The 25,957-nt window shown below is 36.9% G+C and overlaps 1 protein-coding gene across 6 annotated transcripts in view; it reads right to left on the bottom strand.

Moving 5' to 3' along the window:
- Positions 1 to 25,957, bottom strand: part of MRTFB (myocardin related transcription factor B) — a 198,051-nt gene that overhangs the window by 116,301 nt on the left and 55,793 nt on the right. For 5 of the 6 annotated variants that reach the window (XM_029219705.1, XM_029219702.1, XM_029219707.1 and 2 more), the window contains one exon: positions 13,468 to 13,684. In XM_029219705.1, the coding sequence (XP_029075538.1) occupies positions 13,468 to 13,621 (154 nt within the window). In that variant the 5' untranslated portion in view covers positions 13,622 to 13,684. Of the gene's footprint in view, positions 1 to 13,467; positions 13,685 to 24,598; positions 24,653 to 25,957 lie in introns of those variants that run through there. The other variant, XM_029219710.1, reaches the window with a different exon arrangement.

Below are 25,957 nucleotides of genomic sequence, written 5' to 3'. Positions count from 1 at the left end.
CCAAAGCCTAACACTTAGGAAGACAACAAAGACAAAATCCAGCCACTCAGCAATGTAACATTCACAATGTTATCTCCAACCAAAAAACTAGGAGACTACTTGCCAGGAGGCAGGAAAACGTCTTTAATAGTAGAAACATTTTGTCAATGAAAACAGACCCAGGAATGACAGAAAAAAAGGAACGATTAACACCTATTATAACTATGTGCAAGTATTTAAAGGAAAACATAAATATAATGAAAAGAGAAATGGACAATGCAAAAAGAGCTAAAAATATCTAAGATAAACATTTTATTGGACAGCATTAGCAGCATATTACACTTGCATTAGAAAAGATCAGTAAACACCAGAAAAAAAAGAAGCATAGCTAATGAGATATAAAAACAATAATGAAATACTAAAAAAAAAGAAAAACAAAAAAAACGAAACAGGCAAGAAGAGAGAAATAAAGGAACAGAGGACAAAATGGACAAACATGACATACAACAAAATGATAGATTTAAACTCAACTGTGGTAGGTAGCCTCTAAGACATTCCCCAGTGATCCCAGCCTTCTGATGTTTATGGCCTTGAATAATTCTCTCCCCTTGAGTAATTTGCTTCTAATCAATAGAATAGGACAACGTTAAGGAAATGTTGCAAAAATTTTGTCTTGCTAGCATTCTTCTCTCTTACTGCCTTTGATAAAGTAAGCTGCCATGTTGGAGGGGCCCACGTGGCAAGGAACTGAGGGCAGCCTCCAGCCAACAGCCAGCAAGTAACTGAGGCCCTCAGTCCAACAGCCCTCAAAGTACTGAATCTTGCCAAGAACAATTTAACTAAGGTTAGAGGTGGATCATTCCTCAGTTGAACCTTCAAATGAAACCTGAGCCTTGCAGGCTTGTGAGGCAGAGGTACCAAGTTAAGTTGCTCCTGAATTCCTGATCCACAGAAACTGTCAGATGATAAATGCATCCTGTGTTAAGCTGCTAAGGTATGAAGTAATTTGTTACACAGCAGTAGGTAACTAATATACCAGACATATCAATAATTACCTTAAATGTAAATGATCTAAACATCGCAGCTGAAAGACAGAGATTGTCAGACTAGAGTAAAACAAGAAAAATCCAGCTCTATGCTGTCCATGAGAAATGTACTTTTAATATAAAGGTACAGATGGGTTAAAGGTAAAAGCTGGGGAAGACTATATCATGCAATGCTAAACGTAAGAAACTTAGAGGGGCTATATTAATATCAACACAGTAGACTTTAGGAGTGGGTCATTACCAAGAATGGAAGGACATTTCATAATGTAAAGGGATCAATTCATCAAGAACGCATAAGAGAGGCTCAAAATACATGAAGCAAAAACAATACTGAAAGGAGAAACAAACAAATCCACAACAGGAGCTATCTCTCTGAGTAGTTGATAAAACAAGTTAAAAAAAAAAAGCCAGTAAGGGTTATACAAGACTTGAACAACCTTATAAACCAACTGGACCTAACTGAATTTACATAACATTCCACTATCAATGGTATATAAAATTTCATTGTCATTTAAGAAATGTAAGACATTTTTATGAGAGAGTATACTTTAAATAGTTTCACTGTAACAGGTGATAAAAACAAAAACCAAAGTATTGTCTAAAGCCCCTGGACTCTGAAATTCAGAGTTTAGGACTAAGTTCTTGGATTTCTTTAAATTTCAATTTTTTAAATCCTAATTTGATCTGATGGGAGTAAATTTAAATTCCTTTATTTGGAAAATCCTCCAAATTAAAATACTTGGGTGTCCAAATAAAATCTTCAAATTTCTGAAGGTGTATGCATTTGTTTCTGTTGAGGGTGGAGAAGGCAGTCAAGCAAGCAGCTTCTCCACTTCTATGCAGAAATAAACAAAACAAGCACACAATTACACAACTAGAGATTTCACTACTTTATTAGCAAGTTATTTAACCAAATTCCCTTTCTTTGAAAAAGAGACTATTTCACAGAAATAGTGAGCGATCAAAAAATCTACGTTTGAAAAATGTATTAGAAAAGTACTACTTTCTCCTAAGAGCATATCTAGTTAAAATATCACTTTTTAATTCGTGGCTTGAGAAAAATGATAATATAACCATATATATCTTTTTCATCGTATATATTTTATACCTCAATCAAGAGCCACAAAATTCTTTAGTACATTCAATAACTATTCATGATCAATTACTAAGCAACTTTCTATTCCATTTTACTAAGAAGACCTCTTTTTTTTTTTTTTGGCCACACCATGTGGCTTGCGGGATCTTAGTTCCCCAACCAGGGATCGAACCTGGGCCCCCTGCAGTGGACGCGCAGATTCCTAACCACTGGACCATCAGGGAATTCCCACTAAGGATACCTCTTAAACATCCTGGGTTTGTGACAGGTTACTAAAATGTGATAAAATAAGTTTTCTTTTTACTAGTAATTTTAAGAGGCTTGGTTGAGATCATATATTAATTCACTTCCTGTGTTCCATTTTAAAATTTGTTCAAAACATATTACAATCCTATGACAGAATCAGATATCAAAATCATAAGAAATTTTTGACTGTGTACAATTCTTTTATTTAATAGTTAAAACTTTGTACATTCATCCAAAGGATTAACTCACTGAAAAGAAACATGCACAGAAGGAAACAAACCATACAAAATCCCCCAATATGATCCTTCAAATGTGGAATGCTGCTCATCCCTGGAATTTCATACATGCCACTCAGACTTCAGACTGGGATAACCATGAGGCTATACAGCATTTAAGGCCAACTATAAACCAAATAACCCTAATTACCCATTTCCTTAAGTTGTCCAGCCTTCAAATCTCTTGGGTTCTGCCCTTCTCATTTATTTTTAACATTATATTCTTTTTTTAAAGAAATGTATAATAATATACAAAATATTTTGAGAATTCAGATTAATTGAAAATCAATTTATAGATCTGCCCCCCCACCCCATAACCTTAAAGCATCATATGAACAACTGCCATCACAGCAAGATATCACAGAATATTCTACAACACTAGATCTGTTTCTGTTTTCACACATTCCAAAGGTCACTGTGAAACAAGTCATCATATGCATGTACATATTTTAATATGTATATTTGTTTTTTAAAAGGTCGTTTCTGATTTTAATGAATTTGTTAAATAATTGAGTTCAGAAATGAAAGAATTTTAGTTTAGAGATGTGATTAGGGCATAGATTTCCTGGAATCAAAATGAAAAAGAAAAAAATCTAAAAGACGACTCAGAGCAAGAAGTCTCTTTAAACATAACAAATAACAGTTTTATTACTTCAAAATACCAAAAGTCTTCTGTATAGTACTTATCATATACATCAGATGCCTTAGAAGAGTCTCAGCAACCATATCTACTATCTTAATCTCTTCAGAACAAGTACATAAAGAGAAAAATCTATAAATCAGTCCTTGATGACAGAGGGTTTGTTTAGGGGTTTACCAAATGGAATGACCCTGCTGGAATTCCTTCAAGCGGCCTGTGAAAATGTCAGAACAGAGTCTGTTTTGGAGGTCATAGTCCCTAGAGAGCTCTGAGTTTTGGCCTGTTTGTCTTTTCACATGCTTTAATATTTGAAAATCATTCCTTGTAGACACTGACTGATGCCCAGGGAATGCTAGGATTGTGGGAACTGGCAGTACCAACAAGAGAGACAAACTCATGGGAAATCCGTGCCTACTACATTTGCCCTCTCAGCTCCCATAGGGTAAGTGCTCTTCAAATGTTATGTAGGTCCATGGCGAGACATTAAAAAACTGCATGTCATTTTGACGTTTTTAAAAAGAAATACTTGTGGAAATGGGGGCAAAAATTACTGGGACTACTGAAAGAAACATTAAGGTATAAAACACCACGATGGAACCCTGAAAAACTATATTCTCTAAGTATTAATTTAAATATTGAATTTTCAAAATATATATAACAAATAATTATAAAGTGCTAATTATATGCCCACATTGTTCTAAATACTTATATGAACTCATTTAATCCTCACAACAACCCCCATGAAGCAGGTACTATATGATCCGCATTTTGCAGAGGAGGAAACTGAGGCAAAGAGAGGACGACTAATTTGTCTAAGTTCACATAACTAGAAATAGTAGAGCCAGATGGGACGCCTCCAGAGTTGGTGCCCTTAACCACTGTGCATACTTAACCACCGCCTATTTCATGGTATTTTACATCAAGCATGCAGTGCTGGGTGCCTATGGCATGTACTGAGTACTTACGCTGTGTCATGTACATGTAGTTACCATCAGTGCTTTATTTCACTTAAGCCTCCCAATAACCTAGGAGGTACATCTAGCATGACCCGTATTTACAGATGACAGACACAGGCTTGTGTGGCCTCACACCACACGTCTAGTGTCACGGAGCAGGTTCTAGGCTTGTCTCTGCACTCACTTTCTTTACAATTAGGTTCTTCTTCCTCCCAGTTATCTGGGAGAACCATCTCTAAATTAATTTTCTTTACTTGAGAGAATTACTTTCAAAGATCTATGCATGCAACAATTTTATGAGAATATCTTACATTTTGAACTGCCAACACTGTACTAGAGGTATAAGATCTAAGAATTAGTTAGGGTAAGAGACACAATGATCATTCAATAAATGCTTTCTAATAATAAAAAGTAAACCCATTTCCACTCTTGAAATACTGATTTCTTTTAAAACTTTGGGAAAGCTGAGCATTCTGATATGGTAAACTTTTCTTTTATATAGTACATGATGGCTGTCTGATCAAGAACTCTAATCGATACACTTCTTAACTTCGATGTCGGGAACAGCAATTGTCCAAGAGCATCTCCAAAATCTGCAGAGAGTGCTGACAAATTCTAACATCTGTCAGTTTTTAAACTTAACCAAAAGAACCAAAGGCAAGTTGTGAATCAGACTTTTTGCTTTTCTTGTTCTATCTTTACTAAACATAGAGGTCACACATCAAAAATTTAAGTTGGTGAAACAGATACCCAACTATTAGCATTTTCTTAATGAAAACAACATAAACAACCAGAAAAGGACATGAATAATTTGGGATTAAAAAAAAAAGTTACAATAGCGTCTTTTTACTGAGTCTGATCCTGTTATAAAAATGTTAACACATACCTGCCAACCCTTGAAAACCAGGAACAGAAAGATATTGCGTATTCTAAGTTAGATATATTTTTTTGAGGGTAACACAAATTGAGTCAATTTCTTTTCACTTTTAAATATGAGGGGGAAGTCTGACTAATTGAGAGAGCTGGCATGTATGTTTAATAATACATCTGTGAGGAACGTATTAAACAGCGACATTAATTCATATCTATGGAAAATTCCATCCGTTAACTGAGATGGAAGTTATCTTCCATTCTTTCTGTTTCTGCTGCCCAATGAACAGTACAAGGCAAAAGTGATAATGAGCTAGCTATAAGAACACATGATGTAATGAGAAAGGGCAGCCAGAGAAAGACACATGGGCTGAAAGCTACCATACGGATATTACAATGGGCATAACTGTGACACAGAGAGCTCGAGACTTACCCATGCTCACAGACTGAGTCAGCAGAGGAGACTGGAGTCCTGACTCCCAAAAGACTATACTTCCTGTTAATAATAGTGAGGGCAGCAGGTGAGGGTAGCCAGCAGTATGGATTAATTTAAAGGGGTTAGAAAAACATTCGGTATGATATTTGCTAATTAGTTTGGGCGATTATTAACTATAAACCAAAGAGAAAATTCCAGTTCATTTGTAACTCCAACATATCTGTCCTTCTGCTTTCTGTCACAATAGTACTTTATCACTGATGTCTTAAAATAACAAAGAAAAAATCATGGGTCACTTTTTTTTCAATACACTCTGTGTATTTATCAGGTTTTTTTAGAGTTATGGCAGAGAGCAGGTGTCCCATAACAACCCTTTCTCTTCCTTTGTAGCTAGAAGAGGTCACTGTGGTTGGGTTAGAGGCAGACGTAAGAAGAGCCCTGACTTAATTTTACAAAGTCTCCCGAACAAGCACAAGGTCTGATTATAAACTAACTATTCAATTCCAAATAGCCTTGAAGGGCCTAAGTAGCTAAGGGGTTATAGTTGAGTAATATTTACTAACTAAGCATTTATACCACATATGTTATTTTAAAAATTGCTGAGGAACAGGAAAGACTGTTTCTTAATAAATTAGTTTCAGTTTATTCACTGGTCCAGTGCCAAATATACATCACATGGTGGTCTCTAGTTTTATGAAAATCACATCAATCTATACAAAAAAAAAAAAAAGTATTTCTATGACTCTAGTAACTCTCAAAAAGTCTTGTAAAAATTTTAGGTAAACATTTTTGTAAGTTTAAGATGATGAGGGCTCATGCTGGATTAAACTGCTAATTACTATTATGTCCTAAACCTTACTTTAAGTAAATGTTAATTGCTGACGCTCCAAGGGCATTTTTGCAAGAGTACACAATTTAAAGACTGGATGAATAACTCAAAATGAGGCTTCAAGGGTGCTGTAACTGGGGCCTATGGTCTTGCTGATGCACTTCTGAAACTGTTATAAGCTTCACACACCTCCTCAGCAAAAGCTAAAGCACTCCTAAGTTAGTGTTCTGACACTGCCGGCTACAAACGCAAGAGGCTGTGAGTTCATGTCCAGCCCCCGCCTACCCTCTGTCCACATACACACTGCCTGGGTGTGTCCAGCAATGCACTGAGTAAATGAAATTCTCAGTAACAGCAAAACTATCGAAATAAGAAACCGATAGTAGAAAAAAGAAGGTGGACAGGGTTACAGGTGCTTATTTACACTGTGGAACAAAACATGCTATTTAATAGGAGACTTTATAGAGACCACTGTGAAAGAGAGTACCTCACCCTTAAGCTACTTATATGGCTTCCTTTTCATTTTGAAGGGTTCAAGAAGCTGTCACAACAAAAAGTATGAGAGTTGGCACAACTAATCAAGAAATTCATTTGCAGCTGCCAGGAAATTCATAGCTAACTTTAAACTTTTAATTGTGTTTAGTATAAGTCCTAAAGTCTAATTTAAAAAATGTATTAGAAACTAAGGAAAATTAGTCAAGGAGTATATATTTCTCTTCTCAGTCTAAGCACTCCTCAGTAACTCCTGAGAGCAGGAAAAGAAACTGTCTAAATGTATCAGAATGTTTATTAATATCCTTGAGAATTATTTTAAATATTCAAGAAACTAAATACATTAATAATAAAGCCAATGACAAGGCAATTTTACATAAAAGTATTCATTTCTATTACGTTCAGTTACAGAAAGGGAAAGCAAGAATCCCACAGTTCCACGTCTTGGCTATTTAGCATCTATTTATTTCCTTCCCATTTATGACACTATGAGAATTTCATGTCTGGCTGTTTGCTCCAGAGAAAAATACAACTATCCTCTCTTTCCCTCACCAACCTCTATTAGTCCATATTAGCTCGTGCACATTCTAAGGAACAGGGTTTTACTCAAGACAAATGCTCAACACCTTTGTACCATTCCCAGCACCTGGACTGACAGTAAGTCTAACAGGTTAATGAGGTGCGGGTAAATGTTTTCAAAGTAAAACCCAAAAAAAAGACCAGCTGCAAACACATACAATTTATTTTCTATGGTACAAGGCGAGCAGTTTCCTTTGGCTGGGCTCCATGGCTAGGCAAAGTTCATCTGACTGTTTGCCAATATATTAATACCTGTACTGAATCCAATGCAAAGAGCCACCTTGATTCCCTTGTGTGCAACAAACTTTGGAATACATTATTTTCCCTCTAGTAAGTGGTCACCTGGAACAGAACAAGAGAAGTCTAAAACTGTTCAGTGACCCATTTAACAGATGGAAAATCTTTAAAAAAGTTTTCAAGATGGGACTATAAGCTCAAAAACCTAACAAGTGCAGTAACCAATGATATCGAAGTTTAAAATATGAATAACAAGTCTCTCCTCTTTATGGAGGCCTAAAACACACTGACTATTTCACAATACATATAGCTTCAAAAAGCCTGCTAATACAGGAAGAGAAAGGTGGCAGATACTCATTTTCCACCTACACGATACTACTAACAGCTAGACTGTGGTATGTCCGTGGCCATGTTAACATGACTGAGCCTCATCTTCAGAGATGTGCAAAAAAGTATTAAAATACCGAACTGTTTCATAAAGAGAGAATCTATGTCAACTTATTGGCTTACTCTGTGATAATGCTGGCAATGACCTAAAAGCTTAAGTTCGCCAACCAGCATACTTAATTATCAGTCTTGCAAATGACCTCATGAATGAAAAGTTTCTTCCTCATGGTCTCATCTAAGTATGGGCAGAAAGAGCTGTAGCTCTTTCAGGTATGTTGTTTCCATCTACTTTGCCTTTGCCTGCTTTTATAAAGTTATATTCACCTTATAGCACCTGAGCTTTTCCTTTTTAAACAATAAAAGGACTAACTCTCCCTTTGACGGATTTCCCTTTTATTCCCGGTGCTAATAATGAAAACGTTAACGTTGAAGCATGAAAATGGATCTGTTACGTGCATAAAATGTCAAAACAAAGCTCAATTTTCCTGTGTATGCATTGTTTTAGTAAAGGTACATTATTTAGTAAAAGTACACCCACTTTCCTTTATGAAGGACTATCTTGTTGGGAAGAGTCCATTGCCTAAATGGTTGCCTTACTATTGAGGTGCCACTAACTATAGAAATATTTTGGCCACGTTCAGGGGTAAAAGGAAAGCCCTAGCTTATCTTTACTAAACATCTTTCATACTTACTCCAGTAGTGGGAATATTCTGTCACTCCACTACCACTGCCAATAGAAGTATTAACCAAAAATAAGGGAAGATCCTAGAATTGTTACTGTACTTAAATATCAACTTCATTTTCCTTGTAAAGTTTAATTATAAACTATTTGGTGATATACTCCTTTTATACACCAATCCCAAATTGAAATATCTTCATTTCCTTCCCCAAAGAAAGTAATTCTGAGATGTGAAATTCAAAGGCTTAGCAACAACAATAAAACACAATCACCAAGAAACTATCTATGTTCAATTATTTCATAATATCTAAACAGTACTTTGTGTTAATTTTGAAGCTAACATCTACTTTTTGTACATGATATGATTTAAACATGGCATTAAGAAGACCTGAAAAGATGAAGAATAAACATTAAAAAATCACTAAGGTAAGAAAGTTATGGTTCTTCCATCTATAGATGGCTTGATGTGGTTCTTTCTACTCCGCTCACATTCCTGTATCAAAAACCTGGATTTCTGATAGCTGTACAATTCCATTTACTCCTTGGAACGTATACACAAATTAGGCTAACATATCATAAGCCTGAAACTAAAGTGTAATATGCCTGAATATAAGGTAAGGCTTTTAACTTCCTGAAGTCACTAATTAGAAAAGAGGAGACTGTCTCATATTTGAGTCCTCACACAGTATCTCGTATCATGAGATTCTCTTTCATTTACTTAATACTGAACAAAAAGGTACTTGAGGAAAACGCATTAGCTTAAAAATCAACCTCACTCGAAGCTAGTTTTAGGATGTTTATAGAAACGTCTTAAGAGAAACAAGGGGGGAAAAAAGAAAGAAGAAAAGAACCAACACATTAATTATTCCCAGATAGTAACCTTAAAATTTAAAGTGTTGGATATTGTTACAAAGAAGATTTTGAAACACTGCTTTTAAAAAAGTACTCAAGAGGGCAGATAGCAGAAGCAAGAAGAACTACAATTCTGCAGGCTGTGGAAGGAAAACCACTTCACAGACAGACAGACAAAATGAAAAGGCAGAGGACTTTGCACCAGATGAAGGAACAAGATAAAACCACAGAAAAACAACTAAATGAAGTGGAGATAGGCAACCTTCCAGAAAAAGAATTCAGAATAATGATAGTGAAGATGATCCAGGACCTCGGAAATAGAACGGAGGCAAAGATCGAGAAGATGCAAGAAATGTTTAACAAAGACCTAGAAGAATTAAAGAACAAACACCTAGAAGAATTAAAGAACAAACAGAGATGAACAATACAATAAGTGAAATGAAAAATGCACTAGAAGGAATCAATAACAGAATAACTGAGGCAGAAGAACGGATAAGTGACCTGGAAGACAGAATGGTGGAATTCACGGCTGCAGAACAGAATAAAGAAAAAAGAATGAAAAAAAATGAAGACAGCCTAAGAGACCTCTGGGACAACATTAAACGCAACAACATTTGCATTATAGGGGTCCCAGAAGGAGAAGAGAGAGAGAAAGGACCCAAGAAAATATTTGAAGAGATCAGAGTCGAAAACTTCCTTAACATGGGAAAGGAAATAGCCACCCAAGTCCAGGAAGCACAGAGAGTCCCAGGCAGGATAAACCCAAGGAGAAACACGCTGAGATACATAGTAATCAAACTGACAAAAATTAAAGACAAATTATTGAAAGCAACAAGGGAAAAACGACAAACAACATACAAGGGAACTCCCATAAGGTTAACAGTATAGGATTTCCTTAAAAAACTAAAAATAGGGCTTCCCTGGTGGCGCAGTGGTTGAGAGTCCGCCTGCCAATGCAGGGGACACGGGTTCATGCCCCGGTCTGGGAAGATCCCACATGCCGTGGAGCGGCTAGGCCCGTGAGCCATGGCCGCTGAGCCTGCGCGTCCAGAGCCTGTGCACTGCAAGGGGAGAGGCCACGACAGTGAGAGGCCCACGTACCACAAAAAAAACCCAAAAAACCCCAAAAACTAAAAATAGAATTATCATATGATCCAGCAATCCCACTACTGGGCATATACCCAGAGAAAACCATAATTCAAAAAGACACATGCACTCCAATGTTCAATGCAGCACTATTTACAATAACCAGGTCATGGAAGCAACCTAAATGCCCATCAACAGATGAATGGATAAAGAAGATGTGGTACATATATACAATGGAATATTACTCAGCCATAAAAAGGAACGAAATTGGGTCATTTGTAGAGACGTGGAAGGATCTAGAGGCCATCATACAGAGTGAAGCAAGTCAGAAAGAGAAAAATAAATATATATTAACGCATATATATGGAACCTAGAAAAATGGTACAGATGAACTGGTTTGCAGGTCAGAAATAGAGACACAGATGTAGAGAAGAAACGTATGGACACCAAGGGGGGAAGTGGAGGGGGGATGGTGGTGGTGGGATGAATTGGGAGAGTGGGATTGACATATATACACTAATATGTATAAAATAGATAACTAATAAGAACCTGCTGTATAAAAAAATAAATTAAATAAAATTCAAAAATTCAAAAAGAAAATTAAACTAAAAAAGTAGTCAAATACTGTTCTCTCAGAAAGGACACAAGTAAGAGTAGTTAATTCTGGAGAAGTAACTGGGTAGCTGAGGGAGAAGACTGGGAGGGTGACCTACTTTTCACTGTGTACCCATTTGTACCCCCTACATTTCAAGCCAGATAAGTGTATTACCTATTCAAAAAAAAAAAAAGTGATTAAATTCTATAACAGAAATTATAGCCTCATAAAATGTTACGACCAATCACAAATCAAACATGAGTGATGATGACTACCACACTGTAAGACACACAAAAAACCAAAAACAGCCCCACTGTTTTGTGAATGGTACTTGTGGTTTAGACATAAAATCTTCAGTGTCAGATCGTGCATGCATCTAAAAACTGCTGTAACTTAAACAAGACAGACAGAAATGAAGATACGCCCTGGATTTTAGTGCTAGCTGGATGATGCAGAGGTTTTCTACTGATGATAAAAACACCACACAGATACACAGGCAGAGTTTGGGCAAGATAATTTTATGAAATATGAGTGTGGATAAAGCAATCCTTTTATTTTATTGCACTGCTTCATAATATGTGGTTTTAATTACATACATGTAACTAAATTAATAAATTCTAACTTTTACCATTCATCTACCTCCCTCTAAAAGTTTATAAGGGGAGGACTACCTCATATTTGGGCTTACCTTATGTTCAGGCATATATATTCAAAAGAACATTCTTGCAAGAGAATGTGGCAAGCTATATCAAGTAAAACTACCACAAAGCATAAACTTTCCCCTTACACGTCCCTCCTCTGCTACATAGGACCATTTTCTTGAGCAACTGTATATTACTGCAATTTTATACCAGTTCAACTCTTATTTTGGTCTTTTTTTTTTTTTGAGGGAAATAATTTGAATATTATACTGGTCCAAGTATACTGTGTAAATTTGACCAATTTAGTCATTTTTCAGTTAACGTGGTTATACTCTCTCAGCCACTGCCTAAGACAAAGCTAGGCTCCTAACTGATGGAAGGTTCTAAAGCCATCACCAGCCAAACACAGCCTCCTGAAGGCTTTGACAGCTCCGAGCAAGATGTTGCTTTATACCAATCGCACTGGACAAGGGTTGTGCCCAACAAGCATCAGACACAAGTTATCAGATATCTTGTTGGAAGGGAGAACAAGTACACCCCAAAGACATGCACTGAAGAACTGAGAATAGCAGCATAAGTCTTCAATCCATTTTCCTGAATAAGATAAGGCCACTATTTGAAAAGGATCAGGAAACACTTAGAACACTTAGAAGGTTCTAAGAAACCCTTAGAAACACTTAGAAGATAAGTAACAAGATACGTAAGGAAGTGCTCTACAGGGAAAGTTTTATTTCTTCTGGCTTTTAAAACTGAAATTAAAAAAACACATTTGGGATTGTAAGACTCATCAGAACTGTGGAAAGCATGGGAAATCCAGTTGAAATTCTTAATTCTTTCCCTGTAATATGTATGCTTGGTGTGTTTGTAAATTTTAATACTTTGTTAGTTTTTATGTTTTAAGTATTAAAAACAGACGTATATCGCCTATCTCTACTCATTTTTGTTAAAAACTGACAGTACTGTTTTCTGGAGACTCTGGGATGCTTCTGATTAATCAGGAGAATTTCCTGAATAGATAACAAATGAACAGAAGATATTCATTTTGTATACAAGTATGAGCCAGCCGAAGACTGAGAATATGGCCATATCCTATACTCATTAATACAAAAAATACTCAAACAAGAAATTCTTCCTTTCTTAGTGATCATTAAGATAGCTCAAATTTTGCCAATTCTGAAATTAAGGTGCAACACATTGGAGACGGGGAACATGGCAGGAGAATCTAGTCAAATCCACCATCTATTTTCCCTGGAGTCAACATAGGAAGCTGCTTTCCAGTACCATGCTAGCATGAAATCCTCTGCTTGTGCTAAAATGGTTGAACCTAAAGCTTATTTCCAAAGATAACTTTGCTACTTATTGGGGAAATAATGAAAGAATTGGATAGAAAGTGAAACTCTGCTTGTTCCTCAAAACCAGCCAGCACCCCCTGAGGTTCTCTCCTTCGTGACAGGCTGCCCAATGGAACGGACCAAAAAGTTACTACCAAAAAGGGATACGTTTAGCTCACAAAGAGGTAAGCTCCCACCACATACGCTGAACTCACCATTCTTCCTTTCGTTCAGAGGGGGCAAGTGCTGACTGGACTGCAAGGAGAGTTCCTGGAATTCGTGGGCAACGGCTTCACTTTGAGGACTTGGAGCAAGATGGGCTAAAGGTCCCAACTCATCCTCGGTGTCCACTGCCCCTGTGTGATCCATCGTGTCCCAGCCACCGGCAGCAGAGGGTACGAGACGCCTCTTAAATGTGGCCTGTTGAAGAGACTGTCAAAATAAAGAATGTGTAAATAGATGGTACTTTTATTTTTCTCTGATCTGCACGAAGGTATTAAAATGGGAACCCTGGGTTCTAGTTCAGTTTCACTGCTATGTGGCAACTGCCATTCGTTTACCCTCTCTGCATTCAGGTTCCTCGTCTAACACACAGGAATATACCTCCCATCTAAAAAAGTGCTTACTAGATAAATAAAAGTTGAAAGGTATTTTGTATAACTTTTTATACTATGGATCAAAGAAAGTTATAGTTATCGGTGTCATTACTTCAAGATTTTAATGCATCCTAAAATGAGACAAAAGTCAACTAATGCTGATGAAAATAAAAAAGCAGTCTGGTTTGAAAAATCTATCTCAACTCCTACAAATCAAACAACTTTACACAAAGTCAACATTCCCAGCAACCAGCAATGTTTCAGATAATGAATCCTCTGTCAGCCTCGGTCTCAAAGTGAGAACAGAGAACAAAACTTTCAGCCAACCCACAATGGACATACAGTTCACAACAAAGAGACAAAACTTTATTTTAAGCCACTGAGATTTGGGGTTGTTTACTATCACAGCATAACCTGGCCCATTCTGACTGATACAGAAATTAGTAACAGAAGTACCAAAGACACAATAAAAACCCTAAATATGTGACATTGGCTTATGTGGGGATGAGCAGTAGGCAATAAGAAAACTGTTATGGAAAGCTGAAAGCTAAAAGGATGGTGGTCCGTATTATGCAACGGCAAAGCATCTGATAGGCTACCTGCTTAGCAGCATCCCACATCACAGTGTGTTCATCCATTCACCTATTGATGGATATTTGAGTTGTTTTCAGCTTTTGACTATTACATATAAAGATGCTATGAACATTCTTGTATGAGTATTTATATGTATGTATGCTTCCACTTCTCTTGGGTAAATACCTAGGAGGCAAGTGGTTGGATTGTTTGGCAGCTGCATGCATAAATTTTAAAGAAACTAACAAACTATCCTCTAAAATGGCTGTGCCCTTGTGCTTTCCTACCAGCAGGGAATCAGAATTCTACTTGTTCTACATCCTTGCCAACATTTGATTATGGTCAATTTTTAAAATTTTAGTTATTTTAATGGGTGTGTAGTGATATCTCATGGTTTTATGTATGTATGTATGTATGTATGTATTTATTTATTTATTTAGGGCTGCATTGGGTCCTCGTTGCTGCACACAGGCTTTCTCTAGTTGCGGTGAGTGGGGGCTACTCCTTGTTGCGGTGCGCCAGCCTCTCATCGCAGTGGCTTCTCTTTATTGCAGAGCATGGGGTCTAGGCGCACGGGCTTCAGTAGTTATGGCATGCAGGCTCAGTAGTTGTGGCACACGGGCTTAGCTGCTCTGCAGCATGTGGGATCTTCCCGGACCAGGGCTCGAACCCGTGTCCCCTGCATTGGCAGGCGGATTCCTAACCACTGCGCCACCAGGGAAGTCCCGATACCTCGTGGTTTTAATTTGCATTTCCCTAACGATGTTGAGCATGTTTTAATGTGCTTATTTGCCATTTGTATATCTTCTTCGGTTAATATCTGATCAAATATTTTGTTGATTTTTTTAAATAGGTGGTTTATTTTCTTATTATTGTTTCGAGAGTTCCTTACATATTCTGGACAAAAGTTCTTTATCAGATGTGTGATTTGTAAACATAGGCATACCTTGTTTTATTGTGCTTCACTTTATTGCACTTCGCAGATACTGCATTTTTTAAAAATGGAAGGTTGAGGCAACCCTGCATTGTTCAAGGCTATCAGCACCATTTTTCCAATAGCATATGCTCATTTCTTGGCTCTGCATAATTCTTGAAACATTTCAAACTTTTTCATCATTATTAAATTTGTTATGGTGACCTATGATCAGTGATCTTTGATGTTACTGTTGTAACTGTTTGGGGGTGCCATAAACCACGCCCATATAAGATAACCAACTTCATTGATAAATGTTGCGTGTTCTGACTGCTCCACCAACCGGCCATTGCCTGTCTCCTTCTCCTTGGGCCTCCCTATTCCCTAGGACAGAACAATATTGAAATTAGGCGAATTAATAACCCTACGATGGCTCCTAACCCTACAAGTGAAAGGAAGAGTCACATGTCTCTCACTTCAAATCAAAAGCTAGATATGATCAAGCTTAGTGAGGAAGGCCGAAAGCCGAGACAGGCTGAAAGTGAGGCCTCTTAGCCAAAGTTAGCTTAGTTGAGAAAGCAAAGGAAGAGCTCTTGAAGGAAATTAAAAATGCTACTCCAGTGAGCACATGAATGATAAGAAAGCAAAACAGCCTTATTGCTGATATGGAAAAAGTTTTAGTGGTCTGGATAGAAGATCAAACCAGTCACAACATTTCTTTAAGTCAGAGACTAACCCAGAGCAAGGCCCTAGCTCTCTTCAATTCTATGAAGGCTATTAGAGGTAAGGAGGCTGCAGAAGAAAAGTTTGATGCTAGCAGAGGTTGGTTCATGAGATTTACGGAAAGAAGCCATCTCCACAACATAAAAGTGCAAGGTGAAGCAGCAAGTGCTGATGTAGAAGCTGTAGCAAGTTATCCAGAAGATCTAGCTAAGATAATTAATGAAAGTGGCTACAATGAATAACAGATTTTCAGTGTAGACAAAACAGCCTTATATTGGGAGGATACTTTCATAGCTAGAGACTTTCATAGCCAGAGAGAATAAGTCAAACTCCTGGCTTCAAAGCTTCAAAGGACAGGCTGACTCTCTTGTTAGGGACTAATGCAGCTGGTGACTTTAAGTTGAAGCCCGTGCTCATTCACTACTCTGAAAATCCTAGGGCCCTTAAGAATGATGCTAAATCTACTCTGCCTGTGCCCTATAAATGGAACAAAACGGCCTAGATGATAGTAATCTATTTACAACACGGTTTATTGAATATTTTAAGCCCACTGTTGAGACCTACTGCTGAGAAAAAGATTCCTTTCAAAATATTACTGCTCATTGACAGGGTACCTGGGTCACCTCAGAGCTCTCATGGAGATTTACAATAAGATTCATGTTGTTTTCATGCCTGCTAACACAACATCCATTCTGCAGCCCATGGATCAAGAAGTAATTTCAACTTTCAAGTCTTACTATTTAAGAAATAACATGTTGTAAGTCTATAGCTGCCATACATAGTGATTCTTTCAATGGATCTGGACAAAAAGTAAATCAAAAACCTCCTGGAAAGGATTCACCATTCTAGATGCCATTAAGAACATTTGCGATTCATGAGAAGAAGTCAAAGTATCAACATTAAGAGGAATGTGGAAGAAGTTGATTCCAACACTCTTAGATGACTTTGAGGGGTTCAAGACTTCAGCAGAAGAAGTAACTGCAGATGTGGTGCAAAGAGCAAGAGAACTAGAATTGGAAGTGGAGCCTGAAGATGTGACTGAATTGCTGCAATCTCATGATAAAGGAGTTGCTTCTTTTGAATGGTTTCTTGAGATGGAATTTAATCCTGGTGACGATGCTGTGAAAATTGTTGAAATCACAACAAAATATTTAATTTACATAAACTTAATTGGTAAAGCAGTGGCAGGATTTGAGAGGACTGAATCCAATTTTGAAAGTTTTCCTGAGTAAAATGTTATCAAACAGCAATGTGTGCTATAGAGAAATTGTTCATGAAAGGAAGAGTAATTTGATGCAGCAAACTTCATTGTTGTCTTATTTTAAGAAATTGCCACAGCCACCCCTATCCTGATCAGTCAGCAGCCGTGAACACCGAGGCAAGACCCTCCACCAGCAAAAAGATTACAACTCACTGAAGACTCAGATGATGGTTAGCAATTTTTAGCAGTATTTTTAATTAAGATACATAAATTGTTTTTTAGGCATAATGCTATTGCACACGTAATGGACTACAGTATGGTGTAAACATCACTTTTATATGCCCTGGGAAACCCCAAAATTTGTGTGACTCACTTTATTGTGAAATTTGATTTACTGCAGTGGTCTGGAACCAAACCTGCAATTATCTTTGAGGTATGCCTGGACTTTCGCCCGGTCTATGGCTTACCTTTTTGTGCTCTTAATAGTGTTTTGTAAAGAGCAGATGTTTTTAATTTGAGGAAGTCCAATTTATCAATTTTCTTCTTTTATGGATCATGCTTTTAGTGTTGTAGCTAAGAAATCTTTGATTAACCCAAGGTCACAGAGATGATCTCCTATGGGTTTTTTTAGATATTTTATAGTTTAATATTTTACATTTAAGTCTATGATCCACTTTGAGTTAATTTTTGTATCTGCTGCGAGATACGAATCAAAGTTTTCTGTTTTTTGCATAAAAAAACTGATTGTTCCAACACCATTTGTTGAAAAGGTTATCTTTTCTCCACTAATTTGTCTTTGCACCTCTGTTTGCAAGCCAGCTGACCATGTATATGTGGATCTATTTATTGACTCTTTATATAGTTCCCAGAAAGGAGAGAACCACAAAGGAGGAGACTCTAAATTCTGTGTATAAACTCTGCCCAAGTCTCTGGCTGACCCCTAAACTATGCAAATGCAGGACAGGTTCCCAACTCCTTTTACTAAAGCAAAAATAACAGAACTAAGATCTCAGCGGCTGCTCACCATTGGAAAGACAGAGTTTGCAAAGGTGAGTTCAGCAAAGTTAACTGCCTGCTAAAATAAAATAATACTCTAAGAGGGAAACTTACAGAGTCTAGAATCTCCACAACTGCCCATCCAGAATTCCATATCCAACAAAGATAACCTTTAATAATGAAGGCAAAATTGTCACCAGCAGACACACACTATAAGAAATGCTAAAAGAATTTCTTCAGGCTGAAGGAAAGTAATGCCACATATTACTTGGGTCTCAGTAATAAAAAGCATCAGAAATGGTAAACATATAGATAAATACCAAAGACTAGTTCTTCCTCTTGATTTCTTTAACATTACCATTCCAAGTAAAAATTATAGCACCGTGTTATGGGGTTTATAATGTATGTAGATGTAATATATATGACAATTATAGCATAAAGGATGGGGGAGGGGTAACCGTATTACTACATTCTTATAAATACTTCTATACATTATAAGGAAGTTGTACCATTTTAACTTGAAGAAGACTGAGAAATTAAGGTTGTACGTTGTAATTCCTAGAACAACCATTTAAAAAAAGACATAGTTTTAGCTAAAAAGCCAATAGGAATTCTAAAAAGGAATTCTAAAAATACTCATTCAACTTAAAAAGAAGGAATAGAGAAACAAAAAAGAGATGGGACAAACAAAAGCAAATAGTAAAATAGTAGACCTAAATCCAACCTTATCAATAATGATATTAAATGTAAATGGACTAAACATTATGATTAAAAGAAAGACTGACAGAATGGATTTTTCAAAGTCTAAAAATGTATGTCTATAAGTGACATGCTTTAAATATGAAGACGTAAATAGAAAAAGACAGGTCACAACAAGATGCCCAGCAAGGCTGGAATGACTACATTAACATCAATCAAAGTAGACCTCAAAGGATGTGTTAGGTAGGTGAATTTGCATGTAAAATGACTTATTTTGCTATGAAATATTAAAATATGACTCCTAGATTTTTTCAAAATTATGAATTTTCATTTCAAATTATTTATTCATATAAAATAAAATCTGTTAATAACAAATTAATTCTAAGATACAATACCATAATGCCATTTTAATGGCAAGATGTACAAACTCTGAACATTAGTGCTAATGATTTGGAAGATCCTTTAGACATACAATTTAAAAATATTTTCATGCACTATTATCTGCACTTCATATCGAAGAATTTTTTTCAACCTATTATTCCTTGACATTATGCTCACCTCAAACTCCCACACATCCCTCCAAATTAAGAACATTATAAGCTAAGAAAATCTTTACAAAATGTAGCAAAAGAAAAAGTGTTCAAAAATTTTAACTTAATATTCATGAACTTTTTTTTTTTTTTTTTTTTTGCGGTACGCAGGCCTCTCACTGTTGTGGCCTCTCCCATTGCGGAGCACAGGCTCCGGACGCGCAGGCTCAGCGGCCATGGCTCACGGGCCTACCCGCTCCACAGCATGTGGGATCTTCCCGGACCGGGGCACGAACCCGTGTCCCCTGCATCGGCAGGCGGACTCTCAACCACTGCGCCACCAGGGAAGCCGTCATGAACATTTTTAACGGAGTACATACACTCTTTCTATTCTGAAATTCTACTACCAAATTTGCAAGCTGTCATCTAATATCTACTTAAATGCTTGATAATTTTGTTTTGAAATTGAAATTCAACATCAAACATAAAGAAACACTTTCTGTCCAACAGTCTCTAATTGAGATGTTAAAGAAATGGCATTAGAATGAATTCTTTCATTGGATCATAATCTAGTTATGAAAGTAAAGCAATCATTCAGCTTTAATAATACAAACTGTGATAAAATATTAATTTGTCTAGAACTGACAGAATGAATGACTATGGAGTTAATATCTGACACGTCCCAATAATATAACTTCATTCCAAAATGAAACTAATCCGACACTTATCCAATGCTAGGTCAAAGCACAGCACAACACTAGTATAAGATCAACCTGGGATATGGCTTCTGCTCTCAAAAAACAAATCACTTCATTGTCAGATACTACACCAGAGACAGAGAAAATAACACAGGAAAAAACAAGAGGCATCACACTTTCATTTGTCCATCTATTGATTCACTCGTATCTTTTTTTCTCAGTGGAGTCAAGATAACTGACTTATATATAACTGACTTATATATATATAATGATCTTATATGTTATTTTTTTTTGTGGTACGCGGGCCTCTCACTGCTGTGGCCTCTCCCGTTGCGGAGCACAGGCTCCGGATGCGCAGGCTCAGCGGCCATGGCTCATGGGCCCAGCCGCTCCGCAGCATGTGGGATCTTCCCGGACTGGGGCACGAACCCGTGTCCCCTGCATCGGCAGACAGACTTTCAACCACTGCATCACCAGGGAAGCCCCTGATCTTATGTTTAAAAAGATGCTGGGCTAAGGTAGTTCCCAAATCAGTGCTAACGTTTGTTTTGAACCAAGTGAAGTCCAAAGCCAAATCTCTTTCCACTGTACCTTACGGCTTGTAATGACTAATTTGTGTGAAACATTAATAAGTAAAGTAGTATATAATCATTGCTATATAAAAGAAATGCTAAAAAATAAAGGAGTTCAAAGAATATCAATATCAAACTTAAGAAGTTTAATATATAATCAGCCAAATGCAGACAGGCAGAATATCCAAATACACTAAACAAAAAATGTTTTAGCAACAGCAAAACTGTTGTCCCTGCCCTTAAAGCGCCCCTGAATTACAAATATTAGGGAAACATCTGGCTAACAGCCCGCAAAAACTTATTTGCATTCAAACAAGATAAAACTTGGATCAAGAATTTCAAAGACAAAGCTGACCACACACAAAAAGTAATTTCTGCATTAGAAGAGTATTTACTATTAAGTCCCATGATCAAACAAATTGAAAATTTTATATCAAACGCACTTTTGAGAAACAGAATTTTTTGTCATTGGGTTGGGTAAATTAGTGATATCAACCTTAATTGATTATTTTATGCTATCAATTCTCCCTTCAAAGCTCCTGGGGGCAATCTGTTAAACATATAATGTTAGAGCTCAAAATTTATTTATGAATATAAGAACAAAACTCCTGTCAACTGTATGTGCAAAGGTATTTTCTAAATATTATACAGCTGTTTCTGTATTGTGTTCTAAATAAAATTTCTTAATGGTACCAAGAATTCAGGATCAAGTCTATTTACATTTTTGTATAAGTAACTTTCTCCTCCCAGTTTTATAACTGGGGGAAAAAAAACAATCACAAAAAGGAACACTTCATCCAATTTGCCCATATTCACTCTTAACAATTAGGATGGAACCAGAAAATCAGAGTTCTAAAAGCACATGTTTCTACACAAATATTATTTTACTACATACTGTTTTCATTAACTATTATTATTATGAAAAGTATTTTTGTTCCCCTATTTTTTCTAATTTAATTCCTGTTTTGATTACTTGAATGCACTTATATGTTCAAAGACTATGGAAGTTCACAGAATAACAGAACATTTTAACTGAAAGGTATCTTAGAATCTATGCCTAGTAGGTGCTTCTCAACCCTCCTCACAATATGATAATCATTTGAAGAACTTAAAAAAAAAAAATTCCTAATGGGTAGGGGTAAAGGAGAGTCTCTCCATAGATTTTGATACATTTACTTGAAAAGAATGATTCTAATGTGTAGCCAGTGCTGAGAATCACTGACCTAGTGGAACCCCCTTATTTTATAGAGAGGACAAATCATTTGCCCAATGAGTGAGAAGAGAGGTCAGAACCAAATTATTATAGCAAGTGTGAAAACAACACAATAGAAGTAGGTACAAAGTGCTGTGGAAACCAAAAGAATTAAATGTCTAATTGTATTTGGGTAAGTTAGGAAAGTCTCCCAGGATGAAAAGGACTTTGCAGACACAGAAGTTTTTCTCATTAGTAAAAGTACAGTGGCATGAACAGCTATCATCCAATAGCAAAACGTCTGATGGGACCAGTGTAGAAAGAGCATAACATGGAGAAGCAGAAGACAAGGTTGGTGCAGTGAGTTAAAGCACAGTTGTGAAGAAGTGTTAAGAAACAGTGATATGATCAGATTTATATTTTAGAAAGATCATTCTGGCAGAGGTATGTTACTGATAAAAATCTCATGTTGAATAACCAATGTTGGCAAGGATGTGGAGAAAAGGGAACCCTCCTACACTGTTGGTGGGAGTGTAAATTGGTGCAGCCACTATGGAAAACAGTATGGAGGTTCCTCAAAAAACTAAAAACAGAGCTACCATATGATCCAGCAATCCCACTCCTGGGTATACATCTGAAGAAAACAAAAACACTTATTTGAAAAGACACATGCACCCCAATGTTCATAGCGGCACTATTTACAATAGCCACGGTACGGAAGCAACCTAAGGGTCCATCAACAGACAAATGGATAAAGATGCGGTATATATACACAATGGAATACTACTCAGCCACAAAAAAGAATGAAATAATGCCATTTCCAATAACATGGATGGACCTGGAGGGTATTATGTTTAGTGAAATAAGTCAGACAGAGAAAGACAAATGCTGTATGTTATCACTTATATGTGGAATCTAAAAAATAAAACAAGTGAATACAACAAAACTGAAATAGACTCACAGATACAGGTTACAAGCGGGGAGAAGGAAGAGGGGGAGGGACAAGATAGGGGTAGGGGATTAAAAGGTACAAACTACTCTGTATAAAATAAATTAGAAGGATATATTGTACAGCATAGGGAATATAGCCAATATTTTATAATAACTATAAATGGAGTACAATCTATAAATATTTTGAATCACTATGTTGTACACCTGAAACTAATATTGTAAACCAACTATACCTCAATAAAAAAGTTAATAAATAAAATATGGTTACTGATTAGTCCAAGCTGTTATTGGGTTGGCTAAAAAGTTCCTTTGGTTTTTAAGTAAAAATAAAAGACACATTTTTCACTTTCACCAAGAACTTTATTGAACAACGTATTCACTGTTTTGTTCCACTACCTTCGGCCATTTTTCAGGCAACTTCATAAATCCATCTTCCCAAAACTTTATCTTTTTGAGCAAAGAACTGTTCCAGGTGCCTTTTACAGTCTTCCAGGGAATTGCAATTTTTTTCCATTAAGAGAATTTTGTAAAGACCGAAATAAATGGAAGTCCGAAGGTGCAGTGTCTGGTGAATATGGCGGATGAATCAGAACTTCCCAGCCTAGCTGTAACAGTTTTTGCCTGGTCATCAAAGAAACATGCGGTCTCACATTATCTTGATGGAAGATTATGCGTTTTCTGTTGACTAATTCCAGGCGCTTTTTGTTGAGTGCTGCTTTCAGTTGGTCTAAGCGGGAGCAGTACTTGTTGGAATTAATCGTTTGGTTTTCCGGAAGGAGCTCATAATAGAGGGCTCCCTTCCAACCCCACTGTACACAACACCACCTTCTTTGGACGAAGATCAGCCTTTGGTGTGGTTGGTGGTGGTTCATTTCGCTTGCCCCACGATCTCTTCCGTTCCAAATCGTTGTACAGTATCCACTTTTCATCACCCGTCACAATTTGTTTTAAAAATGGAACGTTTTCATTACGTTTCAGCAGAGAATTGCATGCCGAAATACAGTAAAGGTTATTTTTGCTCAACTTACGTGGAACCCAAACATCAAAGCGATTCACGTAACCAAGCTGGTGCAAATGATTTTCAACGCTTGATTTGGGTATTTTGAGTATGTCAGCTATCTCCCACGTGGTATAACACTGATCGTTCTCAATGACTCAATTTGATCGCTATCAACTTCAACTGGTCTACTCGACCGTGGAGCATTGTCCAGCAAATCTCCAGTACAAAACTTCGCAAACCACTTTTGACACATTCGATCAGTCACGGTACCTTCTCCATACACTGCACAAATCTTTTTTTTGCGTTTCAGCTGCGTTTTTACCCTTCCTGAAATAATAAAGCATAACATGCCGAAACCGTTGTTTTTCTTCCATCTTCAATATTAAAATGGCTACACAAAAACCAATTTTGATAAGTTTTTTTTAAATGCACACTGATAATGACAGCCGTCACATACAATCTAACAAAATTGTTTCAAATGAAGTTAAAGACAACTAAGCGCTACTAGAGCCAGCTTAACAGAAAAAGAAACCGAACGAACTTTTTGGCCAACATTTAAAAAATCTCATGCTGAAAAGCTGACAGACTAAGTTAAGATAGTGGAAATGCAGAAAGGGGCATTAATTCAGAGACAACATTTCAAGGCTTAATGGCTGGCTCCGTTGAAAGGTAAAGGAGAATAAAGAATTGAAGGTGGCTGACCTGGGCAGCTGCAAAAGCTGGCAGGCAGGGATGAGTAGTGGGGAAGATGAGTGTTCACTGTGAGAGACTACAGGCCCTTCAGAGGGAGCTCTGAGAAAGGCTGTGGCTGACGGGACAGCTATTTGGTTTGAAGCAAATCACTTAACCTCTCAGGGATCTGGTTTCCTAATTCAAAAAAATGAAAATGACAAATGAAAAGAAGAAAAGGCAAGAATATTTACTACATTTCTATGTACTCAGTCTGGCACTAAGTTTTTTACTCTATGCTTTCCTTACCTTTGCCCTAATGACCTCCCTGTGGGCAGGTATTACTCTCATTTTACAGGTGAGAAAACCAAGGCTTGGAAAGATTAAACAAAAGTGAGAGATTAGCGCAAAAGCCAGGATTCCAACTTCAGAGCCCGTAGTCCTTCTAAAATAATACATTTATGTGCCAAAGCTCAAATGAGTTGGAGCAAATGACTGGGAGGGACAGATGTTACTGGGGTAGGAGGAAGTGGTGCGGAGGGGAGAGGCAGCTGTGGAAGGCTCCATGGGCGCGACTCTTCACACACGCACTGGGAGCCCACGGCCAGCTCAGTCACACCTCCGTGTAAAGACCCTGTCCATCAGGCAGTTACGACGGTAAGATGAAGAAAACACTCTCCTCCAGCAAACACTCAAGGTGTAGCTGGAATTAAACTCCAGATTGGAAGAAGATGAAATCTAAAATTGTAGATGTACTGCACATAAACAGGACACGTTTTTGACATCAGGTTATAATTCTTTCAAATAAACAACTTCTAAGCAGGGTTTTTATTTGTAGCAGTTGGATTTTTATGTGTAGCCATTAAATACATAGCCGAAATGTACTATAAATATACAGAACACGGACAATACACTACATAGAAGTAGTTATATAACTGCTCTTCTGTGCTTGAAGTGGCTGTCATAGCTCTAAACATGACAATGTGATGATTTATTTTTTTTTAACTTGCTTACTGCAGACATGTTTCAAACAAACATAACATGGAGCAAAATGCATACCTAACACTCTTCACAGTGAGACATTCTGAAGTATTGTAACTAACATTTACGTAAAGAATGTTTCTGAAATATTCATTGTAATCCATCTATAAATAAAAATTTGAATTAGCAAAAGTTTAAAACACATGTGTCTTTTAAATTACTATCTAAAAAGACACAAAGAACTAGAAAATTTTATTTGTTCCCCAAGTAAAACACCCAAAACCCAAGTCTTTTTAGCTTGAACAATTGCATTTTCCAAGTTTATTCAAAATGAGTGATTCTCAGAGAATAAGCACTGATTGGAGGATTAATTTTAAGCTGAGATGATTTCCATATTTATCAAATACTGGG

Source organism: Monodon monoceros, unplaced genomic scaffold (assembly GCF_005190385.1).
Source record: "Monodon monoceros isolate NGI ecotype Baffin Bay Population unplaced genomic scaffold, NGI_Narwhal_1 Super_Scaffold_13, whole genome shotgun sequence".
Classification (NCBI taxonomy): Eukaryota; Metazoa; Chordata; class Mammalia; order Artiodactyla; family Monodontidae; genus Monodon; species Monodon monoceros.
This window is presented reverse-complemented; position numbering and strand designations above follow the sequence as displayed.